At 43.2% G+C, this 19486-nt stretch overlaps 1 protein-coding gene across 1 annotated transcript; it reads right to left on the bottom strand.

Annotated features, from left to right (window-relative positions):
• Positions 1-216: 216 nt before the first annotated feature.
• Positions 217-19219, bottom strand: ptp4a2b (protein tyrosine phosphatase 4A2b). The gene is made up of 7 exons (XM_068710973.1): positions 19086-19219; positions 4706-5010; positions 4262-4370; positions 4082-4174; positions 3695-3825; positions 2097-2171; positions 217-1496 (listed from the first exon to the last, which is right to left on the bottom strand). The coding sequence occupies exons 2-7, from the start codon at positions 4708-4710 to the stop codon at positions 1385-1387; spliced, it is 525 nt and encodes a 174-aa protein (XP_068567074.1). The 5' UTR covers positions 4711-5010; positions 19086-19219; the 3' UTR covers positions 217-1384.
• Positions 19220-19486: the final 267 nt, after the last annotated feature.

Here is a 19486-nt window from a genome sequence, read left to right on the forward strand (position 1 = left end):
AAGGACTGACCATATTTTAAGTGTTAATGGGAAGACCAACAAAAGCATGTTTACTTGAATATAACAGAGCAGCTGGTGGCCTAGACAGATCACAGCAACATATCCAGTGCTAATGTTGACAACTACCCGTCTACATATAGCACAAACCACCTTCACACCTCTCACAACAACCACAAAAACCCTGATTCAACGCAGAAAAAAAAAAACAGACACGAATGCTTTTTATTTCAATTTATTTATCTTTAAAGAACCAATACGAATTGGGGATGTTTTCAAAATGGGTACAATGATAAAAAACTGACCATTTTCATTCTTCTCCACCTTGTCTTTCAGGTTGAATCTTAGGCTCTGTGTGTGAGTTTAAATATGTATACTTAGGGAAGTCCTATTGTAGCCCTGTTAAGGAGAATGAATGAAAGCCAGAGAAGTACCTTCTGTAGGAGTTGCTGCGTGTTTTCCTGTTTAACTGCCTGGATGAGGTGGTCTGAAATGTATGTGCGCATGTGTGTGCGTGTGTAGGATGCTCAGCAAGGTTTGGTGGGCTTATCTGAGGTGGACTGATTATTGCACTCCAAGATAAAAAAAACAAAAACAAAAAAACATGGCTCTCAATGGATAAAAAAAAACAAAAAAACAACAACAACAAAAGTATTGGATAACAAAGTGTCCTTTCCCCTGCCAAACATAACTGCCACACATATATCTTGTGAATAAATATTTCAGACATATTCAAACTGAGTGACCCCCTAAACTGAAAGTGACTTGAAGCAAGTGAAGGGTAAAAGAAAAACATTACTGCATGTTCAGGTGAACCTTTGCGCTTTTGTGCAAAAATAAAATAAAATAAAAACACCCAAATACCAAAATGGACAGTCACAATATGTGTTCAAAAGATTTAAAAATGTTTTTTTAAAAAAGGTACATTATGGCCTGATCATAATATCAATAATTAGTGGAAATAAAAATCAGTTTATCATTTAATGTTACATCTTTTGTTTGTTTAAAAATAAAAATTCACAAAATGGAAAATGTTATCCCATGATTACAACTGAAACAAAAGAAAAGAAACAGGATGGACTCAAGTTGAAAAGATTCTGGCCCGCGGTTGAACAGTATAACCGGGAGGCAGGCCTGTCTGTGTGCTTTGACCTTCCATTCATTGGTTCGGCTGGTGGATCCCCAGATCTGGATTCATTCATTCCATCACTCACTAGCTCTCTGATCAATTAACCATGACTCAGTGTTGACAAATCATCACAATAATTACTGATAGCACTCTCTTCATATTTTTTTTTTTTTGTATTTATTTTTTTTTTTTTTTTATCTCCCCTTGTTGGAAGATTCCCCACGAGCTGTGCATTAGAAAGATGCACCGACAGGCCGCCTACTGCACGCAGCAGTTGTGGCTGTTGGTATCCTTGAACTTCAGACGCATCTTGGGTCTGTATTTCTCGAGGTAAAGAAGCTGTTTGGAGTTGAAGGCTCCACGTCTCTTCCTATGAAAAGCAGAGGAGAAAAGGAGGGGGAAGAACATTAATATAATATCCACAAAACCAGGCAAAGAACACACCATAGCAAACATTACGGTAGCGATATACATGCTAGCTTAACTTTTGCATATACCTTGGACAATACTTTGCACATCTCTTCACATCCGCTTCTCATTCGAGCCGCCAACATTGTGGTTAAAGAACATTGTTTTTTGACAAATCTACCCAATCACTTTAAGCCAGAGAGTTCGTCTGCTAAATACAAGCTGCATTTGGCAGCCTGGTAGTGGATTTCGTGGATGGGAGCAGTAACTTCCTGGAGTCTCAGCCAGCCTTAAGGCGAATGCTGCAAGTGTTGAACTATTCCTTTAACTCTGGACACCTTTGTTGCCTGTTGTAGTGCCAAATTCGAGAAATACCTCTCCCTAGTATTTACTATCGATGGACAAACGATAAAACGCAAAAGTTGTCAGCATACCAAAGAAGCCAAAATGCATAACTGACTTACCTGAATGACAACTTTGAAATACAGTTTGGCTAATAACAATAAGAGGCTATTATCTTTATTAAAGCCTTAAAAAGTACAGAAGTAGGGAGGGTACTTACTGCCTTATGAACTGCACAGCCTCTTCATACTTCATCCCAGTCTCAATGAGGGCTAAGGCCACCAGGACCGGAGCTCTGAGAGGTAAAGAAATCCAACGGACCGGTTCAAGGAGACAGTGAGAGAATCAAAGAAGGAGAGAAGGAGAACAGAAGATTAAATGCCAAGGTTCACATGGGAAGGGGGGGTGGGTGGGGGGGGGGGTGGGGGGGTGTTTAAACCTGGGAAACAGGCCTGGGAAATCAACAGGGGTGCACATGTTCACTGTTGCCCTGCTGGGGCCCGGAGCTCACACACATACACACAGAACGGTGATAAGTTACAGTAAGATAACCTTCTCCTTTCTCACCAGATGAGAGAAAAAAATAAATATAAAAAAAGACTTTCTAGGCGACTTGGAGGGTCAAACCTCAGTGCTGACAGAGCATTTCCTTCAGTGGCTGTTCTCTCACACAACATTCACAAGGGATAGAACGTGAGAAAAGAGGGATTGGAAGAAAACGAGAAGAAAGAAAACGTGCGATAGTGAGGAAGGAGGGATGAGAATATTGTCAAAGAAAGGAACAAACAACAACAACAACAACAACAAGGAACACTGCTGCTGCCTCACACACTCAAGACCCTGAAGAGAAGGCTGCTGTAAAGCAGATCAGACTGCTGTAAACAGATTCGGGAAGGAGAAAAGATGAATTCAGAAAATAGCATTCTAACCAATACTGGTAATTATACAACCTCTGGAATGCTACAGCAATGCAAAATGCTGGAAGCCATTTGAGAAGCGATTGGCTCATTGTGCGTTTGTGGTGAGGAAGGACATTTTAACACTAGTTCTCCCACGTCACAGGCTTCTGCCCACTTTGTTTTCACACTTGTGTTGTTATTCTGCATAACCCGCCTGTAATTCAGTCACATTAGTCTGTGAATACGACGACAGCACGCTGCCTGTGCAACCTCCCGACCGACAGACAGTTCACATGCAAATGTAATTGCCTTTTCTTTTTCAAGTCTGCAGAAGCAACCGAGTGTTGTCATTTATGAAAATTTAACCAGCTGATTGAGCATTTATGCCCGGTTCACACGACACAACTTTAGCCCTGACTTTCCGCTTGCCCGGAACAAAACAAATAAAACAGATCAGAGCCAGATCCACATTGGCTCAGCTTTCGCACGTCGTATCTCAGGCTCTAGGCGCCAACTGTTCAAAGACAGGCGCGGTCCACATATCTAGCATCACCAAATGTCTGGATCTGTCAGGGAGCAACAGCCAATGAGCACGCAGGACACCGGTTGAGGACAAACCTGTCAGAGCGACCACCACGCCTACAGCCGACCTGTGTGTGCTATGTGTACGGACCAAAGTTGTTGTAGTTGCACTTAAGGTGTTGAATGTTTACATGAGAACTTTGAAAGTCGTGGAGTGTGAATTTGGCTTTACGGAGCATGAGCAGGAAGAGGACAGCCATTCAAGATACTGAATTAATCACCAGTTACTGATGTTAGAGCAGACTTTTAACGTTCAAAAGTTGACCATACAACAATCCGCGCTGCCTCTTGCGTTATCAGGACATCTCTACACAAATGGATGCAGCTTGCCACTTACCGTCCAAGTCCTGCTACACAGTGCACAGCGATGCAGCAGCCGGGTTCCTCTCGGAACTTGGTGTTGAGCAGCTTGAGCCAGTCGTCCACGATCTGGGTGGGAGGAGGGGCGCCATCATCGAAGGGCCAGTCCTAGAGGAGACCAGAGAAGAAGAGAGTGTCAGTGTATGAATGAAGATGATGATGTATATTAAAGGCTGCCACAAGAGTGTGTGTGTGTGTGTGTGTGTGTGTGTGTGTGTGTGTGTGTGTGTGTGTGTGTGTGTGTGTGTGTGTGTGTGTGTGTGTGTGTGTGTGTGTGTGTGTGTGTGTGTGTGTGTGTGTGTGTGTGTGTGTGTGTGTGTGTGTGTGTGTGTGTGTGTGTGTGTGTGTGTGTGTGTGTTCTTACCAGGACCTGAATCCCCTCCTTCTCCACTGGAGTCTTATCATAAGTGGCATCACAAACTCTCACCAGTGTGTTCACATCACACTTTTTCAGCTCCTGGTAGGACATAAAGAGAGAACTTTTAGACGCGGGACTTGCAAACGAACGCACACAAGACACCAGCGTGGTCAGATGCAGGCGTACCTCGGTGAACTTGTTGAGCGTGGCATTGGTGGGGTTGTGGGTGATGACGAACCTCATGCACTCGTAGGCAATCTCGACTGCAGCGGGGCGGTTCATGTTGGCGAGACGGCTTAAAAAACAATTACAATACAATACTCTTACAAAACAAAAAGAAACTTTTTGGCTCAGAAGTCAGCAAAGGACTGCTAAGAGATTCATGTGTTCAGAAACGGGCAGAATAAATAAAAATGACAACACGTGATGAAGGATGGGTTCAGGAGGACAACAGGAGTTCAACTATGTGAGGATGTACACAGAAAAGGGAAACGATCAACTAGTCCACAGTACTCCGGGATGTAAAAATAAAATAAAAATGAATTTATACAAAACCAAAAAATGTAAAAGAATAAAAAAAATTTCAAAAAAAGATGGAGAGACTATCCAGGAGTCATCCAATCAGTTTACCCCATTCAGGAGAGCTGTTTGTGATTGGCTGTTCAAGAAGAAAGCGGCGAGCAAAGATTTGTCGGTATTGGTTGGGACAAGGCGGGACAGTCGGGGCCAAGGACTACGCAGGATCCCAGGGGTGGGGGGCCTTTGGATGATGAGTCAGCAGTTCCTAGTGTGCCAGCTTGTCAGGGGGGTTTCCGGGTAGCGTAGTCCCTCGGGGGGCGGCCGATTCACTTCTCCACGCAGGTGAGGTGCTGTGCCTGGCAGAATTCTCCACTCACACACGCCATATAGGTACGGCTCAAGTCAACACAGAAACCCTGCGGAGAGAGGAGGAAGAGGAGAGTGAGGTCACACGATGGTAATAAAATCACACACACACACACACACACACACACACACACACACACACACACACACACACACACACACACACACACACACACACACACACACACACACACACACACACACACACACACACATCTTTTGATGTTCATAAAAGTGTGGGAAAGGCCTTGTATTAACGCTCTAGGGGATATTTTATTGTCAATAATTGGACGGGCTTATTACAATCCTGCGACAGCCACAGATACCACAGCATTTGATTCATCGATTGCCGTCGGGATGTAATGAGAACGGAAACATAAAAAAAATGTCTTAAGATGATTAGCACGCGAAACATGTAGCATGCTCAAACCTGTGGTCACAACGGGAGAAGACAGTCGCATCTCAGGCGTTTAATTAGACCTCTGTGCTTCTTAAATTTCAGCCTTCTACACATGTAATTTTAAGTTACATGATTGTACCTTCCAGCCATAGGTATACATATTTATGCGTGCCATATTGACGCCGGCACGAGGTGCGTGCGCCTAATAATAATTGTTGTCATCACGACTTCCATGTCGTAAGTTGTTGCCATTCATCTCTGAATGTTTCAATCTATGGAGACTCGAGTACAAACAAAACTTTATGCATCAGCTGTAAACCAACGACACCTTGGGATTACATAACCCTTCTATTTTACCACCTGTCACCAAAATGGAAGCTAATAATATGCTCAGTGTGAAGCGCCACACGCTTTAAAAAGGGTGTCTCAACACAACAGGTAATGTCTGGTTTGTAACCAGCCAGGGTGCAGTCAGTCGAACTGTGCCAAGTCCTTGACAGTCTAAACCCAGCCGCCACAAACTGGCTGGAACTGTCTCAGAGCAACATGGGAGGGAGGGAGGGGGATGACGAGAGAGAGAGCGCGCACACACACACACACACACACACACACACACACACACACACACACACACACACACACACACACACACACACACACACACACACACACACACACACACACACACACACACACACACACACACACACACACACACACAGCTTGGACTTCAGCACCGTGTCACAGGCAGCAGTCACAAGGTGAGGATTGCAGGGTGGGCAAAGCTTCAAAGAAGCATTACGGTCCCACGCTCCCTCATTTCACCTACTTGAGACCGACAAGACTCTCTGTGCTCTTCCTGACTCTCTTTCCATTCCTATCTCAGTCAGTCAGAATTTACTAAGACGTATATACCGTATATCCCCCAGTGCCACTTGTCCTCTCAGCAAACTGCCAACCACAGATGCACTGTCAAGAGGAAGTATCAACCCACTCTCCTCCATAAATTTATTTCCTCCCCTAAGTCTTTTATACTTGGCAACAGCCACAAGGGCACTTGAAACAGCCTTGATTTTTTTGGTTTTTTTGCTTGATGGCCGAGATCCTCCGTGACGCCTTTAATTACTGTCTGAGCAGTTCTAAACACAATGTGGCATTGCTGCATACAGACAAGTGAAACTTAGAATAAAAAGAGTAACCAGACTTTAAAAGGCTTCTAATCTTCTAGAAAAGGAAAAAGGACACGGGGCTAGAGGGTAAACATGTGCTTTCACCTGTGAAGCCTGAATGTGGAAAGGAGAGCAGACTGAAACATGGTGGAAACATTGAAGAACACAAAAGCTCACAGACGCACCAAGGACACCACAATGACAGCTTATGCTAAAAGATGAAAAGCAGCTGGTTTGTGGAGGGTTGCCCAGATGCACAAAGACAGACCAAAAGGCCATTTTAAAGTGCATACTGGTACATGGACTGAAGAACTTCTGGGCTAGATGGGAAGCAACAAGATTATTGCTTTATTGGATGCCATTCTGTCATCATGATCAAGTCCAACATGCCTCTACTGCACCGATCCGATAGACACCGCAGGAACAACCTGAGTGAGCTTATCAATAGGGAAGTGAGTAAACTGTGACAACATCACGCCGGCACTGCTGGGAACACATGCAAATCACTCAGACATTTGCAAACTGGTTCTGCAGTTACACAGCGCACAGATGCAGGAAGAACAAAAATACACGCAGAGACACCCTAAACATGTTTAACCACACAGGAAGCAAGAAGCAGAATACACCAAAGCCTTAAGACTAAGCAACCTTCAGCTCAATCACACAGAGTGAATATTCGGCTGATATGCTGTTACTTTACCGCTTTAACTTCACACTCGCAATACCCTGTAGCTAAAAACGGTACGAACATTTTGTTAGTACTTTAGAATGACAGTGTTTTAATAAGAGCTGTGTGAGCCGTAGTGCTCTGCTAGGCATGGAGATTGGGATCGAGCAGTTTGAACTTTGCTGCAAGTGGGAGCAAGCGGCCAAAAAATAAACTCCATGGATTTAGCTAGGGCTAACCAGAAGGACGGAGTCCACAAATGGAGTTAAAAAGAAGAATAAAGGAGGTCATGAACCGCTTGCTGGCTGCACTGTATCAGCAGAACTCCATTAAAAAAATAAATTAAAAAAAAGGAAAATAACAATGTGGCTCTAATTACCTACAATGAGGTCTGAGCATCTCCTGTAATTTTGGCAAAGACATTATCCACCAAAGAACCCATGTTTAAGTATTATTTCACCGCGTTTCTCACTAGCAGGAAATGGACGGAAAGGTCAGGTCAGGCCGTGAGAGTGGCGTTCTGCACAAACACCATATTTAGGCAAGGTATAGTAATGCAGTCATCATTTTGATATCAAGACTAAGCAACAGTCCATCACTCAAAGATGGTCCGTTTACTGTAACAGAAGCTTCAGAAATCCAGCAGACAGTCGCATGAAGCTGGAGGCTGAAACCACAAAACATTTGGCATTTTTTACTTTGAAAATGACTTAAATGATAACCAAAAAATGCCATTATTCATCTAATCATTTCAGCTCCACGTCTCCCAGAAATCTCCTACAGTGACTAAAGAGAAAGTAGAGAAGGAGAGAGCAGGGAGTAGCACTACTAGCTGATAAGGACTGTAACTGTCTCAGAACAGTAAAGGACAAACCTAAACCGGCGATAAAGTCGCAAAAGAATGGGAATCGGGGCATGGGTGTCCTGCAACTGCCAACTCATTATTTGTGGATGATTCACCAGCCTGTCTGGCAAAGTATAGAGCAATCTGAATGAAAACATTTATTTGATTGAAGTGTGGCTCGAGTGTAAGAGATGAGGCAGCTGTTCATTTATCGTGATTTACAGGAGCAGACTACAAGATTTAATATGTTCCGTTAACAACGCTTATGATATCGGAAACAGATTGGAACACCGCCTGTGGAGGTTGTTAAGTTATCACAGCTAAAGTGCACGGAGACAGTGGGAGTCCTAATTGAAAGCCTTCCACATTGTTAAGGATTTTACTGCCATGGGACTCCATAATTACAGCGCTCAGGCCGTGGGCAGCTCTTGCCGACACCCGATAGCCGTCAGGTGGCCGATCCTCATCACTCGCGCGCCACCACAGATATGTTCATAAACTATGTAACACCGTGTACATAATGCGGACAGTCACAAGCCGGCTGGGGGCAGTACATTTGCCACAAGGGCGAAGGGGGGTGGGGGGGTTGTTCTAAAATTAAAATTCACACAAACCCAAACTGTCTGGACATGGAGTATACAGACTGGAAGTGGCAAAATGACAAAGAGGTTTACACAAAATGTGGTGCGTCCGAGTCCTTCCTCTTCCCCCCTTGTGAAAGATGTCAGTATTACACGTAACCCTGTCTGGTGGTCTGAGGTTGTGCTCTGAGTCTCGCTGGTGTTTTGTCTGGAGCCAGACTGAGCATGACCGGACTGTACTGCCTTGAAGCAGCTGCAGGGCTTCTCTGCTGTGTGAGAAGCAGGGGGGAAAGCGCCCGTCATCCATGTCAAAACATCACACGCCTTCATTAACTCAAAGACACGCGTGCAAAAGCCCCCCCCCCCCCAAAAAACAACAACAACAACAACAACAACAAGGTGACAAGACAGTCTCGATCAAACTCAAGAGACGCTGTCAATCAGTGGGAAATAGAAATGAGGCCAGTCACAGGGACAAGTCTTCATTCCTGTGGCCTCTATGAATGCCAAACAGAAGATAACGGATATGCTCGGAAATGTCAAGGAGGACGGGGACAATAGGAAGAGTAACATGAAGGAAGCTGGTAAGATGTGAAGAAGAAAAAAATTAAATAAATCATCAAGAGGACATAACAATGGATACGCTAAATTAAAAACAAGTTAAAAAAAAGTTAAGACAAACAAAAAAAGTCAGAGTGAAGAACTTGGAAGTGACTGAGGCTGAGATAAAAGAGGATCACACCTGCCCAACGGACCAGCTGGGTCCTCACAGTGACGTCAACGCTGTCGATAGGCTGGGTGGGTGGATCTCACCTCAAATTGGAGCTGTGCTCAACTTCACTGTGTTCTCACACCGACGGAGGATGAAGAAACCACTATTCATTCATTCCAAATGAGTGCAGGGACACAAGAAGAAAAAAGCAACAGCTGGCAACGCCCAACTTTATACAACGAGCTCTACCGACACATGCCTACTCTTCGGGGGTTTCACACTTGCACGAATTGGAGAAGTATTTTCTGGGTATGAGGGCCTTTTTCGCAGACTTTGGTACATTTGGCCGAGTGTGAAAGTTGGTGTCAAACTTGGGTGACGAGCAACATCGGTCATTAACATGCCGATCACAAGTGGACATTTCTAAGTACAGGTGTGAACACACACCAAGACAGGGCTGGCATGATTCATCCTCAATTTCAAAAGTTACATCAATTTGTATAGTGTGCCTCTGCACATTGCAAGAATGATAGAGTGAATGTTATTATGTATCATTTCCAAATTCCCAAAAAAGATGGGCACTACGCTGCCGCTCAGGACAGCATTATCAGCTGTAACCGCCATATGAGAGCAGTGCAGAGCAGCGGCAAATAGTTGTTTTTGGTTTAAACTCAAGTATTTGGGTCTGAGAAGTCTGAAAATGTAACAATCAAAGTCTCCAATGGGTCACAAGGTAAGAGAATCGACTTCACGCTCAATAAAGACACAGGCTATGGCCTCTGGGGACACGGTGTACGCCTGAAGGGGCCCGTCAGAGTGGGGTATGTTGACAGGTCACCACACCATTCAGCAAACAGTACACACAAAAAGCAAGTAGCGCAGCCGTCCCTCACTGTCAGTCATGCTTGAAAACACACAAAGACAAAACAGTCAGGCAAGCAAGAGAGAACACACACACACACACACACACACACACACACACACACACACACACACACACACACACACACACACACACACACACACACACACACACACACACACACACACACACACACACACACACACACACACACACACACACACACACACACACACACACACTTTTTCTGAGCCACACCAGTTTATCTAGTATAACAACCAAGACTGAGATTTCCAGGCAGGCCGGGACACGACGGCATTGAGAGAACATCGGCTTGTATCCAGCAGAGATCCTAAACCGCTGCTGTGCATCCCGTGAGCAGCACACCTCTGGGCTTTGCAAACGGGAACCTCGGGCTGAAAGTGATACTCTGAAGTCGAGTAGATGTGTGGCCTCGTGCTTCGTTTGGTGGATTCTGACAATGTGCCCGAAGGTTTCTGAGAATACAGTCTTGGGGCAGAGAAGAAGTGATCCACATCCACACAAAACATTCACCTACCATGAGGGTAGGGACAAGGGTGAGAGAGTGTGTGTGTGTGTGTGTGTGTGTGTGTGTGTGTGTGTGTGTGAGAGTGTGTGTGTGTGTGTGTATATTTATTTATCTAATGCATCTATTTATTAAGGGTGGGGGGAACAAACTATTTATAAAAAAAAAAAAAAAAAAAAAGATTCTTATCATCTAAGATTCTAGATCAATTCAATACTTGGAAAAATCTATTTTTTTTTAAAAACTTTTTTCCCCCCACAAAATAACTGAGATATTGCCACCCATGGATAGCAATCCTACACACTAGGGCTGTCAACAAGTACTAATATATACACATTTTTCCATTGCAGCGCTTTCAAAGCGAGCAACAGGGATTAACAGAAATGAGGGTGTCCGACAACAGGAGAGCTCAAAATAGCACAGCCAGATAGAACACAGCATCATTTGGAAGAGGCAGCATTTCTATTTTTTTAACTGGTTATTCTTGAAGTCACTGAGAAATACTAAAAACTTTATTGAAAAAAAAAAAAAAAAAGGTTGTGCAAGTTTAGGATGAAGACGTGTTAACTTTAGCCTTTGTGTGTTTACATTATTTTAATCAGTCGATAATAACTTTTTCAAATATAAAAACTAGAAATGCAAAAAAAGATTTTTGAAGATATCCAGTATTCAAATATCTTCCAGCTCATTTTGACAGATTGCAGATGCGCGCGCATGCGCGCACACACACACACACACACACACACACACACACACACACACACACACACACACACACACACACACACACACACACACACACACACACACACACACACACACACACACACACACACACACACACACGTTGTAGGTGTGTTGTAGGTTACCCTTCAGGTTAGGCTACCTTACATGTAAAACATGCCACATGTATTTTCAGGTAACATGTTCAAACAAAACAGAAATATGTATCCTACTTTAACAAGGTGTTCATCTCTCGTAGATATTTCACTTCAGCGCCTTTAGCTGCAAATACCGATTACATGCTGATGTCATCAAATTTGACTCTGTTTTCATGCCAATATTTAGATTTTGAATTGAATAATTAAGATTACCTGCCATTTGGACCCAGCCACTTAATCACGGCCTTATGATTGGGACATGATTCATAACTGGTCTCGTCTGTTAAGCTGTGTCAAGGCAGAACCATACAGTGTGACTCAGGCTTGTGGTTGTCTCAGTTTGAAAATATAATAACCCTGTGCTTTTTTCACAGGGTCCCCATTTTTGGTAGCAGTACTTCAAATAAGTACTCAAAAGAAAACAGCAGCACACAAAGTCCTCAAGGTGTCAGACCTAGTCCAGAATTCAAATGTGGAAATACCTTAAAAAAAAAAAAAAACAACCTGTGAGGTTTGTTGTCAGATTCCAACAGTTACTCATAAAAGCTCTTATTTTGTTGACAAAATAACAAACAAGATGGCAACAACAAGAGTACATACACAACCTGTACCAAGACTCCTCATGTTTAAGCCTGTATGTGGGTGGACTGTATTGAATCAAGTCTAGACACAGGTCGGGGGCACACAAAGACCCTCTATGAAAGAAACACTCCAGTCCACCTGATGCATACAAATCCTCAAGGCTGCCTACGAGTTAGATTTCTCCAGCCACGGCAGACCTCTTGAAGGGTTTATAGAGTCACCTCGTCTCACCTACCCTTTCATACACTGATGGCAGCCGCTGCCTTGCAAGGCGTCACCTGCCCATCAGGACTATTCCTACCTGCTCATACACGGAAACGGATGTACGAACACGCACCAAAAGCACACACACATGTGAACAAAGCAAGGAGAAGCTCCGATAACACGCATGGAGGGAGAGCGACTTCATTCTCCGTGCAAGTAGACATTACTCCACTATATCTTTACACAGCAAATAGTTGTATGCTGCTATATTAATGCTCAGAATGTTAAATACAGTTCCTTTAAAAAGGAGAGAAGAGTGAAAGGTACTAAAGGCTTAGCACTAGTGTACCCACTGAGACAACAGCTTTTACTTTGGTAACACTTTTGCAACATTTCGTCTGGAAACATGTCATCTACGTATTGTACAAAGACTTGTTCTGTGGTTTGTCAGAGCAGAGATGGCAAAAACAAGATACAGGCCATGATGTGCACTTCTCCTTCTTGATTAGATCCACTTATCGCTTAATGTATTCTCCGTCTACAGTCGCTCAGTGTGTTATGTTGTTGTAAATGGGTGTGCACCATAACAGTGTACACACCATCTTTGCTGCGTTATTGGCTTTTAATGCTCGTGTACTGTGCCACTTCTTTTCTTTTATCGTTCATTTGTGGTCCATTTCTCTCTACGAATTGAGAAAAACTAAATTGTTTTACTGGAAAAGTAAACAAGTTTAGAATGAAAAAGATGATGGCAGTTTTATCTAAAATCATCTAAAATGTTGCTATATAGACATCCTCATTCGGTCTCCTTCGGTGCAACAGGTTACCTCGCTCTGCTCCCACAGAACAGGGAGCTAATCTTCCCAAAGAGTACTTCTTGTTCTGGCTCCTTGTGTCCATGTAAACTGCTGAGAGAATATGTAACCCCCCCCCCCCCCCCCCCCCCGTTTCTATGAACGGACCAACACTCCACGCGCACGTCCTTGCACATGGCAAAGCCCACTTATCACACCGCTCTGCAGCCTCTGAGTGAGCGCAGATAAACAGTGTGACGATCAAAGGCCTCTGATAGCGCTTAGGGGGAGGGAGGGAGGGCGGGGGGGCGGGGGGAGGCAAGGACTGATCCATCTCTGGAAAGGACTGAAAGAGAACAGAGCTTAGTACCTTAGAAATGGGAATGAAAAGAGGAAAACATATCCAAACAAAGGCTCAGCCTGTTCTCGCTGTGGCCTCGTTGCACTTTTAATCACACCTTTCACTAAATTAAAACACCTGCGTGATGAACACTAATGACAATAAGCCAATAACTTAAAGACACAAAAAGGTGGACAAAAAAAGTAATCGATTTCATGCTATGCCTATAGAATACATCTAGTAGGAAACACTTTGTTACATTAAAGATTACATATTAAATAATAAACTACATAATAAACTATATTGGGACATCCCGAGAGCCACAATTATTGAAACATTAACCTTTGAGCCTCAGTCGATTGAACATTTCCCCAATGCTTTAATGGCTCACTAAATGACTCTTGAAACTCATCCGTTTATATATCACCACAGATAGATGTTGCAATAAAGTTCAAAGTCAGTCAGCAGACAGGAGAAAAAGTATCACATTTCACCAGCCTACAAGTGTTTGAAATCATCTACACTTTTACCAAAGTGTTTTAATTTGCTACTAACATACCTGTCTATTAATGGGTATCACAGCTGCATCCTCCCCAGACAGAAAATGTAAGTTGTTCTATTCTATATAAGTTTGCATCTGCAATATGGGTCGAGGGACTATATTCAGCCATCTCTGAGCTCCTTTGATAAGTCATAATCTCATGTCACAATCCTCAAATCGGCTGCAGGATGACATCTCCCAGCATCGACGGACACACTCGTCACAGCAGTGAGCCACACCTCTGCCTCTTTGCCAACACATCGAGCCACGGATAGTAATACTAAGGCTACAGCCACACTAACGCGTTTCCATTTTTAAACAGGGTTTTAAAACGAAAATGATCTACGTCCACACGGGTGTTCCAGCACCGTTTTGGAAATGATTTCCGTCCATACTTTACATACGGTGCAAACAGGAAGTAGAATGGTTGCAGAAAATACAACTTTAGATATTTAGAACTTTATGTTTAATAATAAAAGGTCACACGATACTTAAGATCTTCCTCTATATGCTCTTAATTACAACTTAGTTACAAGGCTGCCTCTTGGTCTCTCTCACACATTTGCTTGATAATGAACAAATTTAAGTTTTACTAGATTATGGGTCAAGACATTTGGTTAACACACGTTTCATCACTAGTTCCCCTTGGTTTTGTTGTTGTCTGTAGATTCGTAGCTCTGCCGGTGGCTGGAAGTCTCTGGAGAGCATTTATGCTTTTGATCGTTTAAAGTTTTTGTGAACACAACAGTCATGCAGAAGAAAAATAAGCATCGATTGGAAAAGAAAATCCCTCCGTTTTGAGTCCATCGCTCTCCTCAAAGCCGCAAACCGTTACTTCTGATAATGCCGCTGGACACGCCACTCGCTCAAATAGCTTGCTTCCTCTGCATGTCGGCAGCAGTGGAATTATAAAATGCAGAATTTAACTGCACAACAGCTGCTAGTACAGACAACACGGTCAGCAACTTTTGTAATCCGTCGTCCATGTTGAACATGGACGACGGATTATCGATTGACTGGTAGTCAATCGATAATCAACGCTGTTGTCTGTTTTCTTTTGGCGGCACAAGGAATCAGGGAAGAACACGTCGTGACTGTTAAGACCCAATAAGACCCATTCCTAGTGGACGCAAGGCGTAAACGTAGCAAAATATATGCATTAAAAAACGGAAATGTAGTAGTGTGGATGTTACAAGAAATTAGCAGGTGGAGCAAAGATCTGTACTATAACGCTGATCAGTCAATCAGAATTCAAGTTGTTCCTCCTACAAGGCAGTTCACAATTACTTTCATTCTGACGATCAAAACTAGTTCTACAGGGACAAAGGGCATATGTGTGTGTGTGTGTGTGTGTGTGTGTGTGTGTGTGTGTGTGTGTGTGTGTGTGTGTCTGGATTGTGAGTTCATCTGAGCATTTGGATGTCAGAAAGATCTACCCGAGTCAACGTAGGACACAATCACTATGACTGAAATTATAGTAATTTTCTAAAGTTTCATGCCGACACTCAGCAACAGACAGGAGAATGTCTACTCAGTGCAGAGTCCCACTGTGACATCAATTCTTCTGACATTTGGAAACCAAGTTGGCTTTCTGACAGCAGCATCAGGGGATGCCTGTTACTATACCAACGATTATCTCAGCTTTAGCAACAAGTGCTCCTGTTGGGAGTTTTGGCGTCCCTCGTGAATAGAGCAGAGAAGAGAAATGGTGCACTCTTAAAACATTTGCAGAGCTTAAGCTGAAAATGTAGAATGCAATCTGCAACATTGAAGAGGGTCAGAGTCATGGCTGCTCATATAAACTATAGACTCAGAAATCACAACTTCCTCACCAAAGACATCAAATATGATGTCTCCGTGTGATCTTCAATCAGCTCAAAAAGTAGAAAATCCATCTTTTTCAGATTACGGCCTCAATGAATTAGTTTGGAGGTCATGTTGTGAGAGGTAGTCGCACATTTCATGCGTTTAATAAGCTGCTTAAGGAGAAATAGCCACACTTCTATGAGAAGCTAAACAGTGCCTAGGCAGTAGGAAAACACAGCAAGCTGGTCTATGTGCAATAACACGGCATGTTCTAGACTATAGTTGCTTCAAAACTAGAACATTTTCTGGATCAGTGAAGGTGAGCAGCAACAACAGCTCTAATAACAACAACAACAACACACTTTACTGTGGCATGCTTTGGCAAAGGACCGTGTTTTCGATCTGCTAACTGGCGCTAGACAAGGTAACTAAACACAAATAACAAAAAAGAGGATCTATTCCTACCTGTTGCTATAGTGTCAGTAGGCAGCCTTGCAGCAGCATCTAGAAGAGTTGTCAATCTGTCAGATACTGCCAGTACTAGAGTCTTTGCTTTATCCCAGCGCTGTGGCAACAACTGTAAACGAACGCTGTGCCGACCCGAGGCATGATTCATTAACCGACACAAGGTGCCCATGGCTACCAGTGCATAATTATATATGGCTTTTCACTTAAGAGCAAAAAATAAATAAAGTGTGTATTTAATCCTAGCTTTCCACTTTCACCTGATTTCAACACAACAAAACTGCTCCAGGAGTCAGGGATCTTAGCAGGCGAACACATAGTAAAAACCAAAAGCCTGCGTTCCATTCTCACCACAGCACAGACGCCATGGGGCATAGCTAGATTTTAAAATTGGCCAAATCTGTTAAGCCAGTAACTGTGGAACAGACCTCTTCAACCCTACCTTTCAACACTCGCAGCCACCCTGTGGCTACATGGGCTGACTGCCAGCAGGCTACAACATAGGTGTTCTTCTCCTCCAGTAACCTCAGTAAGTTGGTGTCATGTTACTGTACACTGGGCTCGCCTTTCTCCGTTACGGTAACCAAGGCTGAGAACTTCCCCACTTGTCACATTGCCTTCTTTTTTTTTTTATATAGACAGAGGAACTACCCATCTGTTGGTGTAAAATGTCATGCAGCTAGATTTTAGGTCTACTACGACACACTCCAATCTTACACCAAAATGTTTTGTAAGCAAAACAAGGCAATGCAAAATGAATAAGTGTTTCGTCCGAGTCCAACAACGATGCAGAAAAATGAAGGCTTGGATTAATCTTCAAGTTCATAGTTTAAAAACACAAAAATAAGGGAGTGCAAGTTAGACTTGAAGTGTCTCAGGGATGAGGGCTTCCTACTGTATACGGCCTGCTTTTAGCTGCAGGCTGTGGCTGTAAGTGGACTGAGAGGAGCTATGCTATTTCCACATCGGGCTGTCAATTAGCTATAACATAAAGCAGGTCACCAGTACGAGCGCCCTACTTCAACAATAAAATATGAATAGAGCATAAAGACTCACTATTGTGTAAGATATGTGAAATCCATGTATTTTTCTTTGTTGCTCGCATTACTTAAAGTGGTACAATCATGTGATTTGCATACAAATACAAGAATTATAAAGGAATATCTCGCTACTTCTACTGTACATTGCCCTCAAGTCTGTTTTGATTGCATTAAACATCTCATCTTCTATACTCGCTGTAAGGCAAATTGGATCACCTTGCAGTGACTCATGAGCAGGAATGTAATTAGCTTACCTGTTACACCGGTTACTCATTGACTCATACACCCATATTGGTAGGAGTGTTCAGAGCTTATTCATTTGTATTAGCTACCCACTGGCATTTATTACAGAGAGAGGAGACTGAAACCATAGGAAGGTCATAAATTGAAAACTGAGAGCCATGGGAATGTGCTGCGGCCTTTAGTGTCACAGCTGCTCGAGTCAACTTCCTCCGAGTGCATTTCCTCATTTCACTTCTACCAAAGCTGCTAAATGGTTGGGTGCTTTCTGTTTTTAAGAAGAAAAAAAAAAAAAAACAGACAAAAGGCTAAATCATAGACCCTCATAACGTCGATGCTAGCTACATTTGTAGCATGAAAGGCTGACAAAATTACTGAGACAAACCGGCTAGTTAACAATTAAAGAGAGAGACGACACAAACGGTCACCCAAGATACCATAACAGCAGAAAGGACATATCGGGGTTTTGTCGACCAACTCGTTTGGTTTATTAAGATGTTAGCTCGGCATGTGGCTTCAACATAAATGGGTCCAGCATGCTCTCTGGGTCAAGATCTGTCACAAAGGGCGGAAGGCAGTTAGCTTTAGTCGCCATCTATACCCCCCTAGCCGAGCTTCTTCTCACAACTAACGTCACCGACTGTCTGTCGAGTCCACCGCTAAAGAAGCTGAAAATACTGGAAATCACAATCACTGGTTATAGTTTTAAATGCGTGGATGGTGTCGCTGCTATGAGTGCCACAAATAACCAAAGAACTGTTCACGTTAAGCTAGATGTTGTCCAAGAGAGAGGCTACCTTCACTGATACGCCAAGACTTCATTGTATAGCATTACATTAGCCCTTATTTTATCAAAATTGCAGACGACGGTCAGTTTGGACAACAGCGTGGCGTTTAACAACACACAATGTGCTGTGTTACCAAATACAAATTAACTCCAGTGGCCCCATACTTGATCCTTGAAGCCGTAACGAGGTGATTGTTACTATTATTCTAGGAAATAGCCTTAGCCCCTAATAGCATGCTAACGTAGCTACATTAGCTAGCAGGCTAGCTCAGCTCCGTCACTTTGCTTTTGCCAGCCAGTCCAAGATATGCCAAGACTCGCTATATTAAGTTAGAGTTGGACTAATTTGAGGGTGTATAAAACCAATTTAAAACATTAGGGTTTGTATTATTACATGTTAACACGTTTAATAGTGTAGCGTTAACGTTACGTTAGCTGTTTGCTCTGCGAGGCTAACGTCAACGAGGCTACATACTGGTCCGTCTACTCAGACAAACTCACTTTAGCTCCCTTGTGTTGTGCGGATCATTTCTACAATCTGTTAACCCAAACTTTTTAATCAGCCTTTTTGCGGATCTGTGTTATTGCAGTCGTGTGCGAATCACACCAGAGACACATTCAAATGGGTCAGTTAAGAGTTAGTTTAAGTTATTAGGTACTTACAAAGAGCAGGCTGAACATTGAAATCCCGTGACTACCCCGGAGAAAGTGGAGGGAGTGTAGAAAACCGCTGCCAGGTTGCCTTTTTGTTCCACTTCAATGTGGCAGCTTGAATTCTCGTCGGAGGTCGGGAACTGTTGTTGGGGAGGAGCCTTCTCAGTGTGTCCACACATTCAGGGACTGTCGGACATATGAGAAACGAGACTGTCCAAGGTAGTGGCAAGTCAATACAGTGGGAACCACCCTGGAAATCTGTCACTTTCTACGGCACACACACGTGCTTTGTAATTAGGAAAAACAAAACCACACACAGCGAGGTGTCTACCAGTGAGCTCAAGCAATGCATTTCTATTATAACAAACTAAGGAAGACAGTTACAATTCATTTTTGACTATATTGTATTC

This window comes from Cebidichthys violaceus, unplaced genomic scaffold (genome assembly GCF_023349555.1).
Source record: "Cebidichthys violaceus isolate CVI_PGR_0920_01 unplaced genomic scaffold, fCebVio1.0.p SCAF_16, whole genome shotgun sequence".
Lineage (NCBI taxonomy): Eukaryota > Metazoa > Chordata > Actinopteri > Perciformes > Stichaeidae > Cebidichthys > Cebidichthys violaceus.